Source organism: Ammospiza nelsoni, chromosome Z, assembly GCF_027579445.1.
Source record: "Ammospiza nelsoni isolate bAmmNel1 chromosome Z, bAmmNel1.pri, whole genome shotgun sequence".
Taxonomy (NCBI): domain Eukaryota; kingdom Metazoa; phylum Chordata; class Aves; order Passeriformes; family Passerellidae; genus Ammospiza; species Ammospiza nelsoni.
The window spans coordinates 31,474,325-31,493,742 of NC_080669.1; the positions used below are offsets into that span (position 1 = coordinate 31,474,325).

General features: G+C 39.4%; 1 protein-coding gene across 1 annotated transcript; it reads left to right on the plus strand.

Annotated features, from left to right (window-relative positions):
* Positions 1-8,273: 8,273 nt before the first annotated feature.
* On the plus strand, positions 8,274-18,031 carry LOC132086925 (fructose-1,6-bisphosphatase 1). Its single transcript, XM_059492892.1, has 7 exons — positions 8,274-8,516; positions 10,888-11,050; positions 12,705-12,797; positions 13,807-13,950; positions 15,142-15,279; positions 16,512-16,631; positions 17,610-18,031. Exons 1-7 carry the CDS (start codon positions 8,347-8,349, stop codon positions 17,799-17,801), a joined length of 1,020 nt encoding a protein of 339 aa, XP_059348875.1. The 5' UTR covers positions 8,274-8,346; the 3' UTR covers positions 17,802-18,031.
* Positions 18,032-19,418: the final 1,387 nt, after the last annotated feature.

Genomic DNA, 19,418 nt, shown 5'->3' on the forward strand with positions numbered 1-19,418 from the left:
ATCTAGACATAGCTCTTTAAGTCCTTTTCACCTATGAACACCTTTGCTTGCAGACATCCACATACATAAAAGTTAAATGGATATGGAAGGACATGCCATATCCTGTGTAAATCAGAACAGAGTATCCTTTTGGCTGGATATGAGACAATGGATATTAGACCTCACAGCTTTTGTCTGTAGAGCAGTGATCTCCCATTCCTGGACCCCACAGGATACACAAGACAAGACACTGTGGTGCAGGAAGAAAGCATATTTCTATCAATAAATAATTAAATAAATTAAATTAAATTAAGGAGACTTAATTTGAAAGACTTTGAAATGTTGTTTATATCATAATTTTTTCATTTTTATTTTGTGTATATTTTATTACTGTGTCTAAAATTAGTATAGTATTAGATATATATAATTTATAAATAAGCATACATATATTGGAGTGCACTCAAGAACTTTTCACTTACATGGGTGCACAATGACAAAAATGTTTAGAGACCTCTGCTCTAGGCCATCTAGATCACCTTAACCACTGTGCAGCTATTACATCTGTAATGAATTAAATACATGTATATGCCCTACCAAGGCCTGTATCTGTGTCATGAAGGAGAAATCCTATTAGTCATGATAAAAACAGGTATCTTCTTTCCCCTATGAAAATTAAGTCTATCAATTTCCAGCTGCGCCTAGAGTTTGACAGTGCTTGCTCATCCTTTGCAATTAAGACATAGTGGAAGCTGAGGACAGGATGTTTTGACTCCTCTGTCTCATAAGGATTTTATGTCACAAAACTCACATGGGGCCTCCTTAATTGGTTTTGGTATTCAGCCTGCAAATGACCAAACCTGAAACCTGGGTTTGCAAACAGAAGGAAGCACTGAATGTACAGGGACAGTTTTCTGGTTTCTGTTTATTTAAGCTGGAAGTTAAGAATGTGTTACATGGCAGTCTCACAAAATTTGAGCATTGAAATTTATTTTTTTGACTCAATGTATATAATTCTTGTCCGTTATTTTTCATTTCCCCCAAAACTATTTTTTTTTCTCTCCCTAAGGTGATATATTCAGCACATACTAGCAAAATACCATTCACAGATCAACATTAGACTGCACCATGCAAAGATGAAAAGGTGAAAAACTGAAAGTAAATTTTTGAATGGCAGTGGAAGCATTGCAGCAGCTCATCTGTAAAGCGAGGGACATCTTTAAATTACTCTTTTTTTCTGTTTTCTTTTCTTCTCAGACTGTGGACTATGTAGGAGAGACACTGTTTTTTTCTTCTCTTTCTGTACACTGCCAATAATTGCTTCCATGAAATCACACCCTTCATCCTAAAGAACTACTGTACTAAAAATAAAAATCACAGCCATCACCACCAGCAGTGTGTAAGGATGTCAAAGGCAGAAAGTCTAGTCATGTACTGGTGAACCACTGGAAACTGTCTGCAAGCAACCAGACTGGGAGGACTGATGCAGAGATGGGTGTGTGAAGTATTCAGTGAGCACAAGAGAGACCTCGAGATAATGAATGCACATTTCCAGTAGGATTTAAATTATGATTTTGTATTAACAGTAGGGTTGAAATACAGTGGCAGTCTCTTGTCTTCTGGTATAGACGGAGAGGGCCGACCTTCCGGTTCCCCTCCGTTTACTTGGTCGCTATCAGTGCTAAGAGCTTCACTTCCTCCATCCAGAAGAGAGACATGTGAAGCTGCTCGCAGCTGCTCACGCTCCTCCTCTGCCCCCGGAGAGCTGCCGGGCCTGGTTCCGCAGTGGCTCGGCCTAAATAGGCATTGCCATCTGATGGCAGAGCCTTGGAACTGCACAGTCTCTGCCTAGGGCAAGCCGGAAATAAACCAGGTGACTTGCTCCGAAATGAAGTGTCTATGACAGAGCACCTGATTTCTTCTTTTTTTCTGACACCATTTTATGATGAGTACCCTGAGAGGTTGTGGAGTCCTTCAGTGGGGATATCCAGGACATCTAGACACAATCCTGTGCCATGTGCTCTGTGATAACCCTGCTTGAGCAGGAAGGTTGCATCATATGACCCACTGTGATTCCTTCCAACCCGACCCGTTCTGTGATTCTGTGATTTCCTCTGAGTCACACTAAAAAAGTGCTTCTTCAGCCATATCCTTGGCATCCTGGTTGCCTTTTCTCTGTGGTCATGCTGTTTTCATCAGATTCACAGAAAGAGATACCTCTGCTTAATAATGTAACAGGCTCCTAGGATGGCAGAGCCATATCTTGCAATGCATTAGTGTTTTAAGTTATGGCTTCCTATTAGATTATTGGTCACAAATATAGCTGGGCTACAGCAACGGGGTGCACCTCCTAGAAGTGCTACTCATATGTAAGGAAGGAGTAGGAAGGGAAAGTGTGCAGGCCAGGCTCATACCTTCTTCTATGCAGCACCTCTAGCTGGTATGTGCAGGAGGTGAGCCCTAAGTGGATCTGCCCCTCAGCGCTCATATCTACATTCTAAAATCAAATGGGAGCTAGTATGCCTGGATGCTGGAATTTGAGCAAATGGAATTTTTTTTTTTTTTTTTTAAATGATCAAAAGCCTGATTCTGACATTGCCATCTAGTTGATTGAGTTCTTTCTGTCTTAACACATACTTTGTTTTGGATATCAGCCTTGTGTCTTGTGATGAACTGGCATTGGGACCATGCAAGGCAAGGGCAGGAGTTGCAACCTTCCATGTGTGTGTGAGTAATGAAATTGAATCTTGAGTGGTCTTAAAAAATATGCTTTTCATTTAAACCTGTACATGTACTCATGGATGGGTGAGTTTGATTTTACAATAGATCATTTGGTAAGAACAAAAGCATATACCCAAACCCACTACAAATGTCAAGACAAAGTTGCTCAACGTGCATCTCAAGCGAGAGTGATGACTGCCTTTTCTGTATTGCACTGTCACCTACAAGATTCAGTTGTGGACTAGATCACTCACATGCTAAAGGCTGTACACGGGATGCACAAAATGGCCATGTGTGTCTGATACTCTCATTGTCAAAGTAAATGTTTTTGCTACTACTGCCATCAGTAGGAAAGACTATTTGCAGCAATGATGGTAAGTTTTAAGATAACATCTCACTTTAGAACTGGATATTATAGTTATCCTAATAACTAGCTAATGTAAGAGGATTTTGAGCTACTCTTTCTTAATCCTATCACAATAAAATGGACTCTTAGGCAACCTAAAGTATTCTTGCTACCCACCTATCATCCCTGTTTTTAAAGTCATACCAACTTGCAGTAATGTCCTAGCTGTATGTGTTCAACTTTCTTTTCAGTTCTCTGGATCTGGCCTGGTATGTGCTTTCTGTGTCCCTTCTCCACTTTCTTCTATACTGTTCACAGTTGTATCTCCCAAGAAATATCAAGTTTATAGAGCAAAAGAAAATACACGCAAATGCAATTCTTGTATATTTGAGTTAAATACATCATAATCCCTTTTCCCTTCATTCTTTCTCAAACAGAGTGAATTCCCAAAGTAACTAGTCAGCTTTCATGAAATCACAATTTTTCTCTGTAGCACAGGATAAAGTTATTCCTTTGATTTTCCTTACCAGCCTACCTACATCACAGCATGATTATAAGGATTAGCTAATTCTTATTCAGAATTCAGAAGCTGTGGCAGACTATGCAAACAATGGATAAAATGATTTCTTAAAATGCAATAGTTATCAGTAATTTTAAATAGGTTTATTGACTGTACTTCAGGCATGGAACAGAATACTTATGATAGAGATGAACAGGGAATGAGCTTCTAAACCATCACTCATTCATTTTTTGCCCATGTGTTTCATCACTTACACAAAAGGAGGGGTTTTTTTGTGGATATTATGTTGCATTTCTGCATCATTCTTCATAGTACATATATCACTACTAGAAGCATTCAGATCTGATCCTCCTCACACTGTCAATAAACCTGGAAAAGCCATCCAGTCTTCTGAACCTTTATGTAGGAAAACAGTTTTAGTTATGCTGATTAACACATATTATCTAGAAATTCTGCATTGAATCATGTACAGTTAAAATTACCATAGCTAAAAAATGATGAGTTGGACCTCTGAACCTCTGTAACACTGTCCATGTAATGCTTCCAGAAGAACAGGATCTGAAAATCTAGACAGATTATACTAGGAAATACTACAATATAAATATTTATTTAACACAGCAAATAAATCTGCAAGGACATTAATGGAAAATGTCTCCCAGCAATCTAACCTATGAGTAGGGTTTGAGAATGGAGTTTGACCATTTATATGTTTTTCCTCCATCCACCTTGAATGGAAGTATTTTTGCAGGTTTACAGCTTAAATTTTAAACAAATATTTTTTGTTTTTCTAGTTGATTGTTATATTGACAAACTGTGTCATGTAATCATGACATATCACTCAGTACTGACAGAAGTTATTTATTTCCACAAAGGGAACTGTTATAATTATATAATTGTAACTCCACTTTAATTACTTTCTTAGCTTAGTTTTGAAGTCTCATCTCTCAGCACTGAATTCTCTATCTGGTTTTAACTGTGGTTTTGGGTTTCTTTCTGTTTTTTGGGGGGTTTTTGGTTGATTTTTTTTGTTGTTGTTGTTGTTATTTTTTGTTTGTGTTTTGTTTTGTTTTGTTGTTGTTGGTTTTTTTGGGGGAGTTAAATTTATTTTTTCTTTACATAGAGTTGGCATGATTACTTAATATACTTTTAGTTCATACATTTTATAAGATGAGAAGTCATAGCAAATGCAATAACTTAAATTTGATATCTTGTTTTAATTTTACTTGCCTGGTAGAATCTTATTGTGAATAAGTAAAAAATAGAGAGATTTAAAACTTATGGTTCAATATCTGTATTTCAGAGGCATATAGACTTTATTTCCAGGACCTACTGCCTGCGCATTAAGTGCTTTGTCCCCCTCCAGAATACTGCAAAGGTACTCTCACATGAGCTGGTCTCACACTGAAATGCTGACAGTGTTCCCACAAGAGGGCACCAGGCACAGGAAAATCCCTTCACATTCATTAACATCAACCTTATAGTTAATCTCTACTTCTTAATCACTTATAGTACTATAATGCATAATATCAAATGAAGCCCCTTTTACGTCTACTACACAGAGAAATTACCTTTTAGCCAATTTGTACTCCTAATTACCTATGTTTAAACATCGGTTTATGACACTTGTTATATTTCACCTGTGTCCAGAGAGGTACTTTGCTATCACAGTTGTAAATCGATGTTCCAGTCTATTGACTATGTGTGGACCCTTTCTCACACAGGAAATTCACATAGGCAAAATTAAGCACTTTCTGAAACAAACAAGGCAAAAAATTGATTGTACATCTAGAAATCTTCATATGTGCCCTTTTCACCTTCACCTTTCACCATCTCTTGCAGCAGGCAGTATCTGCCTCATTAATGCCCTTGAAGCTGCTCCAACCCTAATCATCATGGCATCACACAGCAGAGAGCACCTGCACTGGTGGAGTGGCATTGCCTTGCAAATCACTTCCATGTAACTTGCCTGATCTTACCTTCTGTCCACCCAACCAGCACAAAACTTCTGCAGTTGTGACACTCCTGCACAAAGAAAGTTCTTCTTCAGCAAAGGTGGAATCTAAAGCTGGTTTTCCCACATGGACACTCTTACTTCAGGGGAAAAAAATGTCCTTTGTGAAGGGGTTTCACTCCTGTTGTCTTTTTGTCTGGCATTTGAACCTAAAAGAGGCAACCTTTATAATGGAGGATTTCTCATCTGTGTTTGTCCTATTTTCAAGATAATTATGCAACTGGGATTCTGTGTGCTGGGGGAAAAGTTTGTTTCAAAGTAGTTACATGGATTTGCAATCTAGAGTTCTAAAACTGCTGTGAACCACGTCTACTTGACGTCATCTGTGTGCAAACAAGTCCCTGTTTTCTTCTGTATAGAAGTGAGCTGTTTCAGCAATGTTTAATCAACCAGTACTAACTGACCTTCTCAAATCCACAGATTCATTTTCAATAAATGTTTAACTACTGTTTTCTAAAGCCAAAGGTTCACAACATGTAAAGCCTAATCTTAATCTTAATCTTTTAATCTTAATTTTATAGTTACCAAACAGCATGATTTCTGTAGGGCTACATGGCTTCTCTACCCTCAACCATTTGATATTAAATAATTTATGTCATGTCAGCTTTCTATACTAAGAGTGAAACTATACTATCCCAGAAATGACCAATGTATGCATATATTCTAAGGCCAGGAGTGTGGAGGAGGATTAGTCTCAATCTTCTGTTGAGTTGCCTCAAATACAGAAGATTAAGGACATGCTAAATACACTGAAAATAATTCTCCTTCTCCACAATAGAAAATGCACATTTGGATGGACTTGTATGAAACCACTAACCTTTCAAATGATTGCAATTTCAGTTCACAATACTTCTTTCTACCTGTCTTCCATAGTGGGAATGGAGGACTAAAACTCATCTCCCACTCATCTCACAAATCCCAAAAGTTCAGAGATAAAATCTCATCATCAACTCATGGACAGTATATCTTCCCTGTAAGATAAAAGATAGTTATCCTCAGGCATAGATACCAAAACCTTAGGTATATTTTGAACTGATCTTGACTATTTTATACTGAAGTACAGCTCTTTCTGCAGATTACTGTTGTGCTTGTTAGAGCCTCCACATTTAAGGCAAATTGTCCCTAATCAGAGACTTGGTGGTTTGTTACTGTAAGTCATATATCCCCAGGTTGTTCTGCCTCCTTGCGGCTACCCAGTTTCAGTGCACTCATCCAAAATTTTACTGAGTCTTTGCTATTTGCTGTTCTCTACTACTGAGACTACAATAGCTGCTCTAGATTATTGCTTACCCTTAAAGAATGAGGTAATTTCTATGTTTTGTAAATTTTCCCAAACTCACCTGCCTCTAAAGGAAAATCTTTATGATACTGGGCTGTTGACCACTTGCCAAAGACTAAAATGTCTTGTTCAGAAAAGCACTATTACTCATATCTAATATCTTCAGGAGTGTCTGTAATACTGGGCATGGGCAAATTAGGCCAAAGTTGTTTACACTTTTAGGAGAAGACATTTATGCATGCCTTCCAAGTATTTAACGCGTAGATACGCAATGTACTTTGCATGAAGATAGAATGTACATATATGCAAAGATGTGCATCTTGTAAAAGACTTTTGCCCTGCGTTTGACACTATTTGGAATTATTTCAATTTTTGGTTTCAATTTAGGATTTGAGACTGTGCTTATTCAACTCATGAATGTATTCTATTGAAAAATATTTTTTAATATTCATCTTCTTAGATAATATGAATATAAAATAATAGCTAGTACAAAAAAATCTGAGTAGTACACTTGTATTCAGGTTTGTGTTTTTCAAATTATCATGTAAAAGGGTGTATCTAGGGTCAGGTGTTAGACAAACCTGGTTTCCTTTACTACTGCTTGGATTTTTCTGATCAAACATAAGCAGCAAAACATATTGCTTGATTTTGCTGCAAAATCAGAAAGGCTAGAACCAAAAGAAATGAGATTCAGGAGGATCTTGATTCTCTTGCAGCAGTATTTGTGTGAGGTGCTTTAACTTCTAGCTTTTGAAGTGGGACTCAACCTATGTCTTTCTATTGAACAGGTTTGGATAGTTTTTTATACAAGTCTCATTGGGTCCAGCTGCCAGGGGCTTTTTCCTTGCAGCTTTTTTATGGTGTTGGATAAGGCTGGGACAGGTGGGGTTAACATGACCTCTGTAAACTGAATAAGTTAATACTTGATAGAATCGGTTACTGAATATGTGGTTTTCCTGTACTGAAGAGTCAGGATGAGAGCATTCCTGTGCAGCAGAAGATACTGACCTTGCTCTGTAGGCCGTGTGCAGTTCGCTACAATCTACAATCACACACACAGAGTGTTGCAATCAAGTGGTGAAACCAAGCTGACTTATGAATTTTGGGGCACAATTTCAGGACCGTTAGCGTTGAAGTGCGACCACTAGAACAGAACTCCCAGCACCCATCACGTCTCGACCGACTCCTTGCCGTGACTTCACATAATGAGTGCCCCGAGCATCCCCCTCGCTTCTCCCCGCACAATGTATGAGACAAGAACTGGTTAAAAAAAAAAAAAAAAAAAAAAAAAAAAGAGGGTGCGGCGGCGGGGATTTCCCAGGGCGGATATTTCAGGATGTCGGTGGGAGGGAGGGGTGGGATCGCTTTGCTCACGGTCAGCCCCGGCGGTGGCGGGGCCGGCCTGTCCCGCCCCGGCCCGGCCCGTCCCGTCCCGCCCCGCGGAGGCAAGTGGCAGTGCCGGCGGCCGCGGCCGCACTCGCACCGCCGCCACCATGACGGACCGCTCCACCTTCGACACCAATGTCATCACCATGACCCGCTTCGTGATGGAGGAGGGCAGGCGGGCGAAGGGCACCGGGGAGTTCACGCAGCTCCTCAACTCGCTCTGCACGGCCATCAAAGCCATCTCCACCGCTGTCCGCAAAGCGGGCATTGCCAACCTGTGAGTCCCGGGATGCGCCCCCAGCCTTTCCGCATCCCCGCGGGTCCAGGGCATCCTGGTGCCTCCGGGGTGGTGGATATCGGGATGAGGATGGGAATGGGTATTTCTTTCACCAGAAAAGCCTGTCAGTAGGGTTGCGTCAACCCATCCTTGATTTTTTTCAAGTGACACAGGTCCTTTGACTTTTCAACAGTGTAAGATGCCCAGTCTTTGCGAAATGCCTGCTGATATTAGAACTTAGTTAATACTTTCAGTAGGTGCAGGTGCCTGAAGCCATAAGACCAAATATACTGAAAGACAAAGCCTAGCAAAATAAGGCTGAATTATTGCTCATTGAATATTGCTTAATAACAAAGCATCATTTTATCCTTTGAGGTGTCAAATCAAATTCAGAGTGGTTTTTTTTTCCGTAGTGCATCATAGCAACTAGACTTTCTTTATGAAATTTTGGATATCTAAGGTTTTTAGAAAGTGCACTGGTTAGGAACAGTAGTGTCTGTAATCAGCCAGTGAGAAGGATGTTGTTCTGGAGATGCATCAGAAGGAATTTGGAACTCTTGAAATGCGAAATCCCTGAAACTACTTGTAGGTAGCTACTCCTCATAAGTATTTTACTTACTAAGTAAATTACTAAGTGTCTTCATATGCCCCGTTGTGTGCTGGTCAAGGCTTTAGACATTGACTACTTCATTACTTAATGGAAAATGTTGTAAAGAGAAAATGAACTTGCCTCTACAAGCTATTCAGAGGAAAATATATTTAAAAAAAAGGCAAAAATACTCCTTATGTATGTTTGAGCTATTTTTCTGTTTTGACTTCAGACTGCATGTAACTGCGGTAATTTTTAATTGTGATGTGCTAGTCCTTTTATATGCCTCTTGTATCTATCAATAGAGACCAGGGTGTCCCAGCTCTAATCTGATTGGTAAGCTTAGGGACCTATTCCTTTAGTGTCTTACATGTGTGTCTGTTGGCAGCTGCCCACAGGTTTGGTATCTGTGCCCATAGACTTGCCTGGTGATCCCCTGCATGGTGTGTTCCACTCTCCATCAATGCTGGGGTAACAGGCTTTGGATTCATAAGCCTCCTTGAACAGTACATCTCCTGCTGTAGAACTGCATTTTATAAGCAGTGGTGAGATTTTGCTTTGCTGTCAGGGAATGTGAGCAAGTAGGGATCCCTGCAATCCATTTCTTTGGAGCATCCTCAGACTCAACTATGTGCTTAGTGCTGCTCAGCATGGGAGGCGCAGAACAGCTGTGGAAGACATACAGACCCTTCCCAGCTGCAGGTTCTACACCTGATACATCTCCTCCTCCCAGGATTCCCCAAAAGATGAGGTACATAAGCTGTTCTGCTGCTGTGCCTCCACTCAATATTCCAAGTACTTCTTTTCTCAAAGCACTTTCACAGTGGCAGAAAAATATTCTCTACCTGTAGCAGAGGTACAGAAAGACATAGAGCTATGCCAGGTCTTTGTCTCATGCATAAAACTGAAGAAATGCATTGCTAAATTAATGTGTTCAGTGTTATTACCTAAAACCTGAAATACCAGTGTTCAGTCTAATCAATGAACTGTAGCTGAAAGACCTAAGAGTCATCTGAATGTGTGCTGAGCTGGCTATTGTTTTCCCCTTCAAAGAGCTAAATTTCCCCTTTCTCTGTAATCACCTATCATAAGGTCTCCTGATATTTCCGTATGCCAGATGGTTTGATTCTGATTAGCTTGCAACATTTTATTTGCATTTCTTATTTGTTTCTCAGTTCTTTTCCCAAGGAGACATTTACTTCAAATCAAAACTGAAAACATTAAATCATTAATAGGTTGATTTATCTTGAACAGACTTTTTCTGCTGCAATTTCCACGTCATATTGCTCATCAGGAGTATATTGCATACAGAGGATATAGCATAACTAGTGTGGTCAGATTCACATATATATATATTCATATTTTTAAAGTATACATATACATATGCTTTTAAAACATAAAATATTCAAATGAATTCCTAGCTTTTAGGGTATGCAGAGCCTAGAATTCAGGAATAATACATAGGTCTTAAGTGCTCATTAAAAAGCACAGTTGTAACTCAGCCTACAGGTCTGGCTGTGTTTAACTATAGTTAACAAACTGTTGAAATGCAATTCCTTGTTTTGTATTTCTTAGCAACTTCTAGATATGCAAACACAGCTAATGAAAACATATCTCAGCAAAAATTCACTGGCCAGTAAATATAAAAGAGGTTTAGAGAGCTGCCGTGTCATTTGAAAATGCAGGATGTTTACAGGAGGTTTTACTGGTGTAACAAACAGAACCATTTAGAAGATGCAGTGCTCCGTTCTCATGAAATGCTCTCTCTTGCAATTGCTCTAGCTATGGAATTGCTGGGTCTACCAACGTGACTGGAGATCAAGTAAAAAAGCTTGATATTCTTTCCAATGACCTGGTGATTAACATGCTCAAGTCATCCTTCAGTACATGTGTTATCGTGTCTGAAGAAAACAAAGATGCTGTGATAGTGGAAACTGAAAAACAGGTTAGTAACTTTAAAAGTTCTCCCTGCTTGATTTCAGATCAGCCTGTACAGGTGTACTGCTCCACATCTAAAGAGGTAAAACTGAACTAAAAGTTTCAGAAAACAGGTACTTTCCTAAACTGGGAAATGAAGGTGGAGGTGATGGGTGGAGAGAGTGTTAGTCAACATTGGTTCTTTCTATCATTTCTGCTCTCTAGACTGATGTTTATTGGTTTTATTTATTTTCTAGGTGTTGTTCCTCCCCACCTTCTTTTTCTTCCACCTTTTTCTTATTGTGGGGAAAGCATTTCATTCATCCCCATCTGATCTCTGGAACTATGCTCTGAGTCAGTCAAGCCCTTTTGAAGTGGGACACTGATGAGCTGTTCTCTGCAGGTCAAATCTCGAGGTCTTTAATTGATGAAAATTCTCCTTGAAGGCTGTGAAAGACTCAGCAACAATGAAAAAAAGAGCATTTTTTACATTTATTATTCTTTATATTCACAAGCCTGCCTTTGCTTGCTGTGGGATAGTTTCTATTTCCCAGCTAAAATTCTGATCATGTAAAAACCTGAGTAAAAATTTAGTCAAAACAATCAGCAAAAACATAGTTTACAAAATATAATGAGGCTTGCTTTGTTTAAGCAGTTCTTTCTCTCCCTGTTAAGAAATCTTCAAAATTTATTTTCTAGGCATTGGATTTCCTTAGATCTGAACAAATATTCTCAAAGGTCACTGAGGGAGTCTAAGTATTAATGCTTTTCTAAACTAAATGTGAGCCAATACACTGTTTTTATCAATGCATACCAGGAATTCCTACTTGCAGAGTAGAGCATTGCTGAACTTAAATTTAAATTTCTGACATGCAGGATAAAATCCAAGAAAAACAAATGAACACTGTTGTTACATATTATTATTAAGACAACTATGAATAAAATGATGGGAGAACAAAATATTTAAAAGGTACAGTTAGTTCAGCTTTTCCCTGTACTGTCAATTTCCTATATTAAGGAATCCTACTGGATTCCTTAATCCAGCAATAAGGTAGAGATTTCTTTTTGATCCCCCAAAACCCAGGGTAAGATCAGTCTGTCTAAAGTAGTACCTGGCCATTTCAGAGCACAGATTAAGGAAAATTTATAGTTTAGGCATGGCAGCCATTAAAGAGCTTTTTAGTACCTCTATAGGTAGAGGTAAAATATGGTTTTTAGCTCTACATGAAAAAGGCTGATTTTCATTTTGTTTTTTCTCCTTACTATTCAGAAAGACATGTTGTAACCAAAGAGAAAGTGCAGCCTAGCCTAGACGGTGGATATGAGAGGATTGACCTCAATTACAGAGATGAAACAAACCAATAAAAGTATTCCCTTTTTTTTCCTCACATTTAAAAGTGTATGAGAAAACTTCACTTTTCCTGTGTTATCATCTGTGATGTACTTTAAAGATTTCTTAGCTTCTCCTCTGGTTTGGCACAAATCATGGTTGTAATTAAGGGCTGAAATCTGGGCCAAAGAATAGCTGACATTTGAATTTGGTTCCTTCATAATCGATAAAGGTGTTTTAGCTTATATTGCTGTGTAAGTCTCTGAGAAAATTTACCTACTGAAATGTTTTTATTTGGAGGAAGTGGATAAATGCTGTCACTAATCTAGTTCTCCTTTTTTGTGTTTTTTAGGGTAAATACATAGTCTGCATAGACCCTCTAGATGGTTCGTCGAACATTGACTGTCTTGTTTCCATTGGGACCATCTTTGCAATTTATAGAAAGGTAAAATTCTTTCATGTAGGATAGGAAAAACTATTATTGTGCAGCTTTTGGTGAAATAAAATTACGTGGGAAGACAATAAAATCTAACTAAACTTGTTTGTGAAAGAGACTCAGGGCCAGCATTAATTTAGATCTGGTATTTCACAGACACATGAATTTGAATTTGAATTAGTCTCTTAGAAGAAGAAGAACCTGTGTGTACATGGAAGCCTAGCTAATATTTAATTAGCCAGCTAATGAAATTACCCCTTGGAAAAGATCATGTCTTAAGTTTCATGAATATTTGTGTTGAGGCAAAATACCACGTGGTTGTCATCTACTTGGGGAATGTGCTTTCAGGTTTTCTTGTTCTCTGTGCTAATAGTTCTGTTGGCCTGAGGACAGGCTTCAAAAACAAACCAGAGCTGAAACATGTCATATGCATTTGAAGTGTCTAATTCACTCTGAAAGGCAGAAACGCAGTCTGAAGGAGGTTGAAATACTAGACTTACAGGTCACAACATGGGGGAAAAAGCAAATCAGATAAAACACACCCAACTGTCCATTTTAGTCATCTTTTGTATGTTGTCATATATCCCAAAGTAGCTATTTTCAAATTCATTTTTGTGTGAAGCAAAAGAAAATAAAAAAATCCCAAGTACTTTTGATCAACTTTGAACTTCATGAGTCACGTTTCATTTCTTTTCAACTGCGCCTCTGAGTTTTCCTCTGAGCTGTGTTCATCATCACTTACAAGGAGGTGCATAGCTCTTTATTATCTCCTTAATCCTTTCCTGCTTCCTGCATTCCTGCTAGGCTTAGTTAGAAGTGCACTTCTAGATCGATGTGTTTGTATCCTATGTATAATTTGTATTAGTGCATCCAGTAGGAATCTTAGTTGAGGATCATGGAAACATTTGTGCCACCACATGGCATGGATATAGAGCAGAAGACTGTCCCTATCCCAGAGTCCTGTCATGTACCAGCAGGAGAAATGAAGTAAAATTGACCATACTCTTTCTTGTTCTAGGTGTCTCCTGATGAACCTTCTGCGAAAGATGCTTTGCAGCCTGGACGCAATCTCGTGGCAGCTGGCTATGCACTCTATGGGAGTGCCACCATGCTGGTGCTGGCAACTTCTGCTGGAGGTGTCAACTGTTTCATGCTGGATCCGGTGAGAATATCTTCTCTTTCTTTGTTTCTGTGTTAGGGATTGACAGGTACTGTCTATAAGAACTGTCTGACCCCAGGAAAATCAACAAAAGGAGCAGTTTTCAAGGTAGCGTGAATAAATCTTGTACTTATAACCCACCAGCAATAAAGTCAAGAGACTTGCATTCCACCTGCCTGATGCAGAAGTGTCATGTGTGACTGAACAACAGGAAGACAGCCGAGTCAGCAGAGCAAATACACAGCATGTGCAACCATGTGATATTTAAAATAAGCAGTTTTCTGCAGTACAAAATACCCTTTAAGTCTTATTTGTCTTTTCCTTAATGCTAGGACCTTAGTAAACCAGAGGAGCATAAATATTTAACCATCTTTCTGTATTTTGAGATCCCACCATGATATGTAAAAGAGTAAGTGATGTGTATGGGTGATGTGACCTTCTAGCATGCATTTGCCGTGAGTTTTAAAACAAAAGTCATGTTGATCACAGCAGAAAGTAGTTTGCTTTAGAGGCCTGTTTCTTTGTGATCAGTCAGGGTGCCACCTGCTAGTCTTAAATTTTTATGACCTGCACTGATCAAGCTGCAGGAAATATAACTTTGTACTCTCTGTTTAGTAGCAGCTTAAATATATGCATGTGTTTTTCACTTTATTCAAGTAACAGATCTGACTTTGAGTATGCATGAATGTTATTTCATTTGCTCTTAGCACTAACTTGGAAAATTACTTTAGAGAAAACTAAACAGACCAGCCCTTGGTCACACACTTCCTGTTGGCCCAAGCAAAAAAGAACTGGAGTATCTGCAGCAATTTGAAGATGTTTATACATGGTTCAGCCAGCACTCTCAATTTCCAAACTCCCAGGAGTTCTGAAACTACTTATATTGTTCTAAGTCTAACCGAATAATGGAGAGATAAAGAAATTTACAAGTAGCATTTTTTGGGCGTAGAAAATAGAGAATGGTAGTATGAGGAAGCTTGTATGATGACAGGATTCATGCTCTCTCTGTTTATGTATAAACAAAATACTTTGCATGTAGACTGCAAAGACTACTTTTTTTGTAGGTACTGAATTATTTTAAAAATTGACAGTGGTAGTAAGTTTTTATTAAATTGTGCATGTTATTGCATTTTGCCTTGGTTTGCAAATAAGTGAGCAATTAAGTTAACAAATATTTTTCTTTCTTATTGATAGGCAATTGGAGAATTTATTTTGGTGGAAAGAGATGTGAAAATCAAAAAGAAGGGAAATATCTACAGTCTCAATGAAGGCTATGCTAAATATTTTGATCCTGCCATCACAGAGTATCTCAAAAAGAAGAAATTCCCTGAGGTAAAAGATCCTGTTTCAGAGAAACTCTCTGATGACAAACACCATTAATGATTTCCAACTCATCAATCACTCATTCTCTCATGAACTGTTCAGAGCTAGTTTTCCTTTCCTATCTATTTAAAATATAACTTGATGTATGATTGCTAATGCGAGCAACAGTTGATATAACCAGATATTTCAGCATTCTCCAAATACTGCACTGCGCCTCTTTTGCATTTTTTATTTTCTTCCTTTTTTTCTTTGTTTGAATCTTTTTTCAAATCTTTTTTCCTGAATGAGGATCTGAGTAATGGTGCTGGAGGCAAAACTGGGCATTTGGTAATCAAGTAGAGAGAAAATCTTGTCTGGTGATGAAGAAATTTGATCAACACGTGTTGCATTGCTGCTTCCTCACTGCAACATCTGAGTGGCTGGAGAGCAGCATGGAGATGACAGTGGGCTATTGTGCACTGGTAACACGAGCTGTGTCCTCGGAGAGCCTCTCTCTTGAAAATCTAGTGTAGTTTCGAGGCCTGCTTTGTGTTTGTGCTACTTCCTGGTGTCAGGAGGCCCAAAGCTCCAAGGAGTGCCCATGAATGGTTCTCATGCCTTACACATTTCATCACTGAAGTTATTTCACTGGAAATGACATGTGAACTACTCTTGTCAGGTGTTGGTGTCCCATCCTGACTTCCTGATCTTGCTTTGAAAGAGGATTGATGTTTTCATCATTTATCTTTCCAGGCTTCAGCTGTTGTTTGTGTAGATGTTAAAATGTAGTCCAGGGAGCAGAATAAGGAAGTAACATCAGAAGTCAACTATTAACTTATTCTTAACAAAAAATTGCAGAAGCTGGCAAAAATGGTTGGAAGAAGTATTGAAGATCACTTCTTTTGCTCTTTGATTATTTTTCTGCTAAAAAAGACAAGGCCCCAGTATAAATTCCTAGCACTTGAGTTTTTGCTACTGGAAAAGTGGTGTTTTCCAAGTGTTAGAGCCAGTGGAGAGTTGGGATACATTTTCTGGTTTTGATACTACTGCTTATCTATGCTGAAGTCTTCTGTCACTCCTTTTCCTTGGATTTTCCTAGTTAGGAAATGAAGAGGATACTGACACACTCTGCAAAACTACTTTGAGTATTATCAATGAAGCACAACATGGAGATGAAAGATGCTAGGACTGCTAAAGGGGCATGTGGGGGAGGTTGACCTGGTGTGCTGTCCAGTTACTTTTATTGGAATATTTTTCTGTAGGATGGCAGTTCACCATATGGTGGGAGGTACGTAGGATCTATGGTGGCAGATGTGCATCGCACACTAGTGTATGGAGGAATCTTTCTGTATCCTGCTAACTCCAAAAGTCCCAAAGGAAAGGTAAGCCTGAATAAGCCCAGTTATAGAAAATATTTCATTACCTAGGCATTTCACTATCAAGATCAATATTTTGATTACAGAGCCTGTGGTCTGTAACTTGGTAGCTTGTATTTCTTGTGTGTGGGGATATGGCCATCCCTTGCACGCTGTCACAAGGGACAGCAGCCTGTTGTCAGACACCTATTCTAGGGCTGCTACTCACCCATTTCAACTGCAGTGACTTCTCTTTCTTTGCCTGCAAACATATCCACTGGAACATACCAGGGATGGGCTGCTCAAACAGGCTCCCCTGCACCATATCAGCTAGAACTGGTGGTTCTGGTCCCAGCTGAGTAGAACATTACAAAGCAAAGAATCCACATTACCCTGAGATTTCTAGCACAAGGTAGTTTGTAAGAAGCCTAAATGTAGTTGACCCACTGGGAGAAGTGAAAACCATCTGCATCTTGTGTGTGGATGTCATCTGGAGGAACTGTGCCTGGCTGCATCTGCCAGGATAATGGTCAGTCAGGGAAGATCACGCACTTACAGGCTGACAAGGGGACTGTTTATTCAGCAAAGACCTTTGATCTGTTTTGTAATTCTCCGTAAAATATTGCCTCAGGTTGCAGATAAGATACAGTTATTCATTAGAGAACCCCAGTGGCAAGCTCAGAGCTCATGTTTTTATTTTCACACAGTTCTATGTGGGTCTGCCTCATTAACAGTTGTGTCTTAACATACAAGCTTTATCTCTCTGTAGATAGCACAATGCCAACATGGGCTATGGAGAAAGCGCTCAGATTGGGGAAAATCCAGCATTCACTGTGTTTTTGAAAGGAAAATCCACACAATTTCATTGTTGCATCAATGTTTATATGCAATAAAGAGTACTTAGAATATTGATTGGTTTAAGATTGTATGCCAAATATATTTGCATGGCATGTTTTTTGGCATTGCCTGGCCTGACTTCTGCAATTTTGACTTTTTGTCTTCTAGCTGAGACTGCTCTACGAATGCAATCCTATGGCTTTTGTTATTGAGAAGGCTGGGGGCATAGCTACAACTGGTTATCAAGCTGTACTAGATATAGTGCCTGAGGATATCCATCAAAGAGTGCCTGTTGTCTTGGGGTCTCCTGATGATGTGAAGGAGTACCTTGAGATAGTCAAGAAACATTCAGCTAAGTAAACAAAGCTTGCTGAATTCACTGTGCACAGGGGATAAAATGTCTTACAGCTGAACCAAAGAATATGCTGCAGTACTGTGAGATTGAGCTGTCTGACTTCTGTAGCAAAAGAGCAAATGAGCCGTATTTTCATAAGATTTTTTAAAGTGAAATCTTGTGCAACTGCATTGTGCAATGAAAGGCATTAAAAGATTGCATAAAAGGAAGCATTAAAATTAAAGCAATGGAAAAATATGTTTTCTTCATTTATCATTTGTGATTACAGAAGAACCACATGTGCTGCAAGGAAATACTGTGTGCATTCAATATCTAGGGGAAAGAATCTCTCCTTTCTCAAACAAGTTACAGACTATCAGAATACAGCTAACTCTGTCCTCTTTTAAAAGTCCTGGGAAGAAGATTCAGCAGCCTCTTACAGTGAGTGACCTTTCCTGACCAGTGTTTACACTGCAGCAGTTGTTCACTGAACTGGGGTTACTCTGATGGAGAATTAATGTCTGTGAAACATGGGCAGTAGCGTATGTTAATTCTGACACATGATGTTAGACTCTATCAGATCCAGTTACACAAGGATGGAAAATGACATGTTAGTGTGGAGGGGTTGTAATGGGATAAAGAGTATGTGTAGACAGCTCGTACATACACAGATTCTTCTGTGATGACTATCTGACTATCTTTGCCAAAAGTAACCTCCTTACTTGATGAAAACATGAACTTTTGTATTGCTAGCAACCTCCACCAGATGTTCTTTGTGTTATTTTGGGAGGTGTAAAAATCCCCCCAAAGCATACTGACATTTAATATGCTCACTCGGGGCATGCTGCTGGTGAGAGCATGTTAGTGCTTGGGAGCTGGATGGGCTGTCCAGCACTGTGTGGATGCAGTTTTTGAGTCTATTAAAATCAGCAAATCTTTGATATTTCTCACTGCCCACTCGCCTTCCCCAAACTCAAAGTAAGGATCGTGTGGGTCTTTCTGTGGGTGAACTGCCACCGTACATTGACTAAGTTCGTGGTCTGGGAGGTCCTGTCTAGGGGTGCCATGAGCTACAAACCTGCCTGTTTGTAGCATCAGTGCAGATGGCCTGACTGAGCATGGTTCTTCTTGTGAAACAAGAGAGAGGTATGGGGAAGCTGAAATCCAGGGTGCAAGGGCATACTCTGTGAGGGCTCAGACAGACAAAAACCTGAGGACCCTCGTTCTGACACGTCATGCTGGGGCATTTGGAGTCATACAGGCAAACCTTAGACAGTTGTACATATGCATCTGTTCTCCAAACTGGTGGGACAGGATGTTTCTGTCAAGGACTGAATGGCCTAGTTTCTACTGAAAATGTCAATTCTAATGAGACTTTGCTAGTGGAGACAACTTTCAGGGACCTGAGCCCTTAAAAGGCTGTGAGAGTGCCGGCAGTAGTCAGTTTGGACTACAGTGCCTCGGTGGTCTGTTGTCATGACTCAGCAGACAGAATCCACAGCAGTGATTTTTGCCGTCTTACCAGAATTCCTTGTCTGTATTCTGCCCTCAATCTTTACAGGAATCCTGGACTGCATATATCTATTTTTAATACACCCTTCTGACAGCATGTAAAGGTTATAGGAGGAAAGTCAATACTGTCC

Bases quoted from the DNA above. Each gene is read 5' to 3' on its own strand.
- LOC132086925 (XM_059492892.1), top strand. From the start codon at position 8,347: ATGACGGACCGCTCCACCTTCGACACCAATGTCATCACCATGACCCGC. The intron at 11,051-12,704 runs GTTAGTAACTTT...TGTGTTTTTTAG, and splicing joins TAGTGGAAACTGAAAAACAG to GGTAAATACATAGTCTGCAT. The intron at 16,632-17,609 runs GTAAGCCTGAAT...TTTGTCTTCTAG, and splicing joins CCAAAAGTCCCAAAGGAAAG to CTGAGACTGCTCTACGAATG.